The sequence below is a fragment of the Podarcis vaucheri genome, assembly GCF_965113315.1.
Source record: "Podarcis vaucheri genome assembly, chromosome: 7".
Taxonomy (NCBI): domain Eukaryota; kingdom Metazoa; phylum Chordata; class Lepidosauria; order Squamata; family Lacertidae; genus Podarcis; species Podarcis vaucheri.
In genome coordinates this window covers 93,145,559-93,152,114 of record NC_138765.1, presented here as the reverse complement: position 1 = coordinate 93,152,114, position 6,556 = coordinate 93,145,559, and the positions used below count along the sequence as shown (strand labels likewise).

Here is a 6,556-nt window from a genome sequence, read left to right as displayed (position 1 = left end):
TAAATCAGGAATTGGATGAGCTTGATATAGTTGCGGTGTGGAAGAGAGATAATATGATCAAAAATGATTTTCAGAGAACCTCAGTAGGATCATATAAGAGACTGGCAAACTATTTAAAGAAAAGAAGGGATAAACCAAGAGTGAAGGCCATTAAGACCAGAAGGAAAATACTTACACAAAGCTCTAGAGAAATAAGGAAAGAATTTGCAGAATTCTATCAATATTTATATAAAGAAGAAAATAAAAATATAAGTAGAGAAAGTTTAGGGTTTAAAATCGAAGAAAGTGATAGATTAAGACTGAAGGAGGAAATTTCTCTGGAAGAAATAGAGAATGTAGTTAAATCATTTAAAAGTAAGAAATCCTCAGGATTAGATGGAATTACGGCAGACTTTTATAAAGAGACAATTGATATCCTGGGCTCAGAACTGAAAAAAGTATTTAATAATATCTTAGAAGGGGGGAAAGCCCCAGACACTTGGAAACTAGCGGAAATAGTAGTGATTGAAAAACCACAAAAGGACCCTACAGCGGCGGCGTCATACAGACCAATTAGCCTACTAAATCAAGACTATAAGATATTTACAAAGATCCTAGCAAGGCGACTGGAAAAGGTACTACCTAAAATAATTAAGGAAGATCAATATGGATTTGTTAAGGGAAGATACATAGGCCATCCTATAAGAAATGTATTTTAATAAATACATTAGAATCATAGAATCATAGAATCATAGAATCATAGAGTTGGAAGAGACCACAAGGGCCATCGAGTCCAACCCCCTGCCAAGCAGGAAACACCATCAGAGCACTCCTGACATATGGTTGTCAAGCCTCTGCTTAAAGACCTCCAAAGTAGGAGACTCCACCACACTCCTTGGCAGCAAATTCCACTGTCGAACAGCTCTTACTGTCAGGAAGTTCTTCCTAATGTTTAGGTGGAATCTTCTTTCTTGTAGTTTGGATCCATTGCTCCGTGTCCGCTTCTCCGGAGCAGCAGAAAACAACCTTTCTCCCTCCTCTATGTGACATCCTTTTATATATTTGAACATGGCTATCATATCACCCCTTAACCTCCTCTTCTCCAGGCTAAACATGCCCAGCTCCCTTAGCCGTTCCTCATAAGGCATCGTTTCCAGGCCTTTGACCATTTTGGTTGCCCTCCTCTGGACACGTTCCAGTTTGTCAGTGTCCTTCTTGAATTGTGGTGCCCAGAACTGGACACAGTACTCCAGGTGTGGTCTGACCAGAGCAGAATACAGTGGCACTATTACTTCCCTTGATCTAGATGCTATACTCCTATTGATGCAGCCCAGAATTGCATTGGCTTTTTTAGCTGCCGCGTCACACTGTTGGCTCATGTCAAGTTTGTGGTCAACCAAGACTCCTAGATCCTTTTCACATGTACTGCTCTCAAGCCAGGTGTCACCCATCTTGTATTTGTGCCTCTCATTTGTTTTGCCCAAGTGCAATACTTTACATTTCTCCCTGTTAAAATTCATCTTGTTTGTTTTGGCCCAGTTCTCTAATCTGTCAAGGTCGTTTTGAAGTGTGATCCTGTCCTCTGGGGTGTTCATTTTTTATTTTTTAATATTGTTTTATTATATTTATTGTTTTAATAAATACATTTGTGGTCCGAGGACCCGACCCAGGCGAAGTGAAATAAAGACACAAGGACACGTGATATAAGGTTAATGGGCTAGAAAAGGCCACAACTTTATTAGCTACAGCAATTGAAAAGGTATTGGCTTAGGCATTGGATCAAAACAAGTGGGTTATTCACCAGGGGTTCATCACCTGTTGATGCTAATCCAACTATAGGCTCCCCCCTGCTGTCACCGGGGGTCGTGCCAAGGCCTCCCGCCAAGCAGGCATCGGACGGAATACACGACCCCCAGATTCCTTTAACGGAATACCCCTAAAAATTGAAGGCATAGGCGATGGCCACACCTAGCACTTCCACACACCGCAACACATGAATCCAATGCCTAACCTACCCACCAATACCAAAGAAAAAGTTGTGACGATTGCTACGAGGTAGGCGAAAAAACCAATTAGCCTAGTGCCAAATGGAAAAACTCCTACCAGGCCCCCCAGCCAACCAGGGCGACCAACCTAAGGTCCATAGCAAGGCCAAAAAAATTAAAATATATGTTTGATGAAGAGGGGAATTTAATTACAAAAAAAAGTTTTTTTAGAAAAATTAGGAAAACAATATTGGCTGAAAGTGCAAGGACTTTATGATTTAATAAAAACGGAAAGAGCAGAGGAAACAATGAGGACAGAAATGAAAATAGATATGGTGCTGAACAAAAGACAAATGACGGAGAAAGGGATAGCAGGGATGTTATATAAACTGATGATAAACGACAAAGAAAGAATGATAAGGATAATTCAGATTAAATGGGAGCGGGAAGGTATGATCCAACCAAACACAGCGGGAAGGTATGATCCAACCAGAAACGTCCCATCCAAACAGCCCACCAGATGCCTCACTCACCTGGCATGCACAGGTGTCCACATTGCCTTGGCGCTACTCCGGATGTTCTGTCAGGAGGAGAAAGGGGCTCATTGAGAAACGTCCCATCCAAACAGCCCATCAGATGTCCCACTAGCCCCCCAGATGCCTCACTCACCTGGCATGCAGCTCAGGAAGTCCTGTGGGTAAGGTTCCCTGAGAACACAGTGGAGCAGCCTCCTCAAACAGCGCTGGACCCTGCCTTCCATCCGATGTCTATAGGCCCGCTGCATGATGTTCAGGCAGCTCCTCCCTGTCCGCCTGAGCCCTTCTTCCTCGTGCTGCTGCATCTCTTCCAGCCCTGAGTGGCAAGGGAGAAAGGTTGAGCAAGGTGGAGATACACAGGAAAAGAGCCATCCATCAACAATATGAAAGCAGCCTTCAGGTGTGTTTGTGTGTGGCAGAGAGCAGTGAAGTCACATTCCAATTCTCTTTGCATGTGCATCTTGTGACACCTCTGTCTGAACATACATCTGAGAATTTGCCTTCCCCTGAAGACCTTTCTCAGCAGAAGCACCCCTCCCTGCCCTCCGTACGTCTCACTCACATGTTCCATAGGATGCCATGTCTTGATCGTGGATGAAACTGGCATCCCGGAAAGCCAGATGACCTAGAGGGGGGGGGCAAGAAAAGGGACGTCATCTCGGTGCAAAGCAAGCAGAGACAGAGGCAGCTTGGCAGGAGGACAGGTATGCTCTGCTGCGTCTAGAGGCCTCCACGCTCACGGAGCACTCAGAGCAAGATCTGGGCACAGATGGAGGTCTACCTAGCAGGTGGCCTGGGGACATGCCCAGCCTCCCTGCCATCATTACCAAGACATTTCTGTCCATCCCTACCAGGGAAGGACGTTGCTTGACTTACCCAGAAGCAGAGCTGCCACCCTGGAGACTGCTGGCAGCCTGTTGGCAGACAGCTTCGTCCATGACAAGGCAACACTCTGAAGGATGTCCTTGCTGAAGGTTTTGCTCTGTCGGCAAAGACAAAGGAGAAGTGGCATCAGAGAGGCTTGAGAGCATAGCAGAAGAGCCTTGCACTCCCAGAGACATCCCTGGGCAAAGCTGCCAATGAAGCAGAGGGAACTTACCAGATGCTTGGCAGCCTGGTGGAGAGCAAAGTGGAGGCTAAATTTGTTGGGACGAGCCCACCACTTGACTTCTGGGGCTAGATGGGAAAGAGCCCTCCTTGCGGCCTGCAACACAAGAAGAGAAGAGGGTTACAAATTGCAGTACATAGTCTTGGAAGCTCCTGAGAACAATCCCTCCCTCCTACTGCATAAGTCCACCTCTTTGGCCCTCACCTTGGCCACTTCGTCCTTGTCTTCGAGGTGAATGAGGACCACAACCAGTTCGTTAATGGCTTCTTCTTCTGTTGATGTTATGGGAGGCCTTTGGTCTCTCACCCGGCCTCGAAGCACGCCCAGATGTTGGATGGCTGATGCCCGGATGGAGGCTTCCTCCTGTAGGCAGAAAACATCAGAGACTGTGTTTCTCATCAGAGCAGTTTCCTTTCTCCTGCCCACTGGGGTGTTTTGAGGCTGCTCAGCCCCCTATCCTCCTCCTGGGGGAGACTGGGGGCAGAGTGACTCTCCCCCTGTGTTTTCCAGGCAGGCTTCCAAGAGAACAGCCTCCTGAAGCCAGAACATCTCCGCTGCATGCCAGTCTAAACCCCACCTTTCCTCTTCCAAAGCATTCCTTCTCCACCATGTGTGATGTCATGTTTTTCCTCATACTCACATGGGCAGCCAGACCGCAGTAAGTTGCCAACAGCATCTTCAGCCCTTTCCCTTTCAGCTTCCTGTAGAAGTTGGCTTGGTCTAGCAGCTCTATCAACTCTGGGAGGACATCGGCTTTTGCATCATGGAGGGAAACCAGCAGCAAGACTCGCAGATGCTTAGGATCCTAAACAAAACAGAATCTTTTCAAAGGTCTGAAATGCCTCACGCCTTTTAGCACAGGCTCTTCAGTATTGTGCCAGCAAAAGAGTGCTGGGCCATGATTAGAATCGAGATCTGCACCCCCCTCCCTCCCTCCCTCCCTCCCTCCCTCCCTCCCTCCCTCTGAGCATCACTTGCCATGCCAGAGTCCAGAAGCAGGGATATCCCTCTGATGCCGAGCTTCCGGACTTGCAGATAGTCATGTTCCAGCCAGTTGAGGAGCCACTCCAGTGTATCCTCATAGGGACAGACCTCCAGACGGCAGCGGAGCAGCTAAAGAGGCCCAAAGAGGAAGAAACCCTTCAGTGAGGAGAGGCTGAGGCACGTTCTCCTTTTACCCACCATTTGCAATTCTGCACAGAGCAAACCTACTGAAGTGAATGGACCAAAGTTTGCCATGTACATCAAATCCAATGGGTCTACTCTGAGGAGCACTAAAACAGGCAACAGTCCTTAGGCTCAAAGTAGCCTTGACATAACCCACAGAATTTGGAAGGTAAAGGCAACTGCAAGGTCCAAATTCTGATGAAGGCTGGTTGCGGAACCAAGGACACAAAGGGAGCTAAAGAAGACAAAGTCCAACACTCGACCGAAACCAAGCCAGAGCCTCCTTGCTGCCCCCATTTCCTCCTGCACCTCAGTCCCCCTCACCTCCATGTAGATAGCTGCCGCGACTTGTGGGATCTCGTCAGAATCCTCGTCCTCGAGAGCAGCGATGATATTTTCCACCATGGGAGGGATCAAGCGGCGTTGCTTTCCGATAACTCTGAAATGGAGAAGCAGATCTTGGTAAGGAAGGGAAAGACACCGCAGGAAGCAAACAGGGACACAGTCCAACCCCGTGCCTTCAGCTCCGTTTGCCAGGCCATTGGGGAAGGTCACCGTGTTCTTCCTCTTACCTCAGCATGGCAGACAAGCCCTGGCTGAAAGTCTCCCGGCAGAAAAGTTGGTCGACGATGGCCGTCTCTACTTCCTCTCCAGTGGTGCCCAGAAGGAGGCGCAGAACTCCCTTAGCCCCTCTGGAACCAAAGCAAGGCCAGGATCACCAGGAGGGTCATTGCCACACACTCCAATTCCTTCCCCTTCCTTCCTCCCTAGCAGCCGCCTGAAGGAGAGCCTCCCTTGGAAAACCAAGCTGGAATGAACCCCCCCCCCGAGGCTGAAGGGGTAAGGACTCCATTGGTCTCTTTGGAACACACTACTCACCCGAGGAATTCCTGCTTGTAATGGAAGTTGAAAACCATCCCCAGGAGAGCGATCAGCAGCTGTGGGAAGTTCCAGTACACAGCTGCCTTGTATTTCTCCATCCTGAGGATGGCGTGCAACAGGCTGGTGAGATGTTGCTGGAAGAGAGAGAGGTGCAAGTCACTTTCCCTGCTTTTCTGCAGAATACGGGAACCCCTAGATATTACCCTGGGAAGAAGGAAGCCAGAAGGCAGGTGGTTGGTCCTTACCACTTGGGTGGCAGATTTCGCCGAGAGGCTTCGGGAAATCTGCTTGGCCATGAGATAGATCAGTTCTTTTGGGTGGGCCGTTGCTAAAACCTTCTTCCAAACTCTCTCGCAGTCTCTGTGAATGCAAAAACAAAAGCAATGGTCAGATTCAAGTCTTCTGCTTGCTGCCATGCTCCAGAGAGAGGAAATGGCATCAAGGGCTTTCTGAGCAAGCCCTGCAGCTTGCCAACCTTCCCCTTAGCCCAGTACAACCTGGAGGGCTCCATACCTGAAGGGAAACTGGGGGAGATATTTCACCACTTTCGCCAGGTGCTGGTGTGACAGGATGGACAAAGCGAAGATGGCCATGTCTCTGCCTTGCACTGTAGGCCCCTGGCTGATCTTATAAAAGGCCTCCAGGAACACCTCCACCTGTCAGAGAAAAGGAGAGAGTTGCTTGGAGAGTAGAAGGAAGCGGGGCTGTCTGCAGGCGGATCCCTCCATCCCTCATTGAAAGAGGGACCCTTGACCTGTGCCACACAGCCTCTTCCTTCCTAGGTACCACTCAGGGTCCTGGGGAGTGTTGGACCCAGGCAGCTCCAGGGCGCCAGTTCCCCTCTCCATTGTGGGCCAAGAGAAGAAGCTTGCCAGTCTGCTCCCAGAAGGAGGAGGGTT

The 6,556-nt window shown here is 48.9% G+C and overlaps 1 protein-coding gene across 1 annotated transcript; it reads right to left on the bottom strand.

Annotated features, from left to right (window-relative positions):
* Positions 1–2,509: 2,509 nt before the first annotated feature.
* LOC309536402 (uncharacterized protein) lies at positions 2,510–4,430 on the bottom strand. The gene is made up of 7 exons (XM_082230614.1): positions 4,249–4,430; positions 3,813–3,971; positions 3,600–3,704; positions 3,377–3,482; positions 3,063–3,125; positions 2,634–2,816; positions 2,510–2,544 (listed from the first exon to the last, which is right to left on the bottom strand). Exons 1-7 carry the CDS (start codon positions 4,282–4,284, stop codon positions 2,531–2,533), a joined length of 666 nt encoding a protein of 221 aa, XP_082086740.1. The 5' UTR covers positions 4,285–4,430; the 3' UTR covers positions 2,510–2,530.
* Between the last annotated feature and the right edge of the window lie 2,126 nt (positions 4,431–6,556).

What these genes read in the sequence shown, in the direction of transcription:
- LOC309536402 (XM_082230614.1), bottom strand. Translation starts at nt 4,284, where the DNA reads ATGCTGTTGGCAACTTACTGCGGTCTGGCTGCCCAT. An exon ending in ACAAGGACGAAGTGGCCAAG is followed by an intron (nt 3,705 to 3,812) that starts GTGAGGGCCAAA and finishes CTTGTGTTGCAG; the next exon opens with GCCGCAAGGAGGGCTCTTTC. An exon ending in GGTGGCAGCTCTGCTTCTGG is followed by an intron (nt 3,126 to 3,376) that starts GTAAGTCAAGCA and finishes CCCCCCCTCTAG; the next exon opens with GTCATCTGGCTTTCCGGGAT.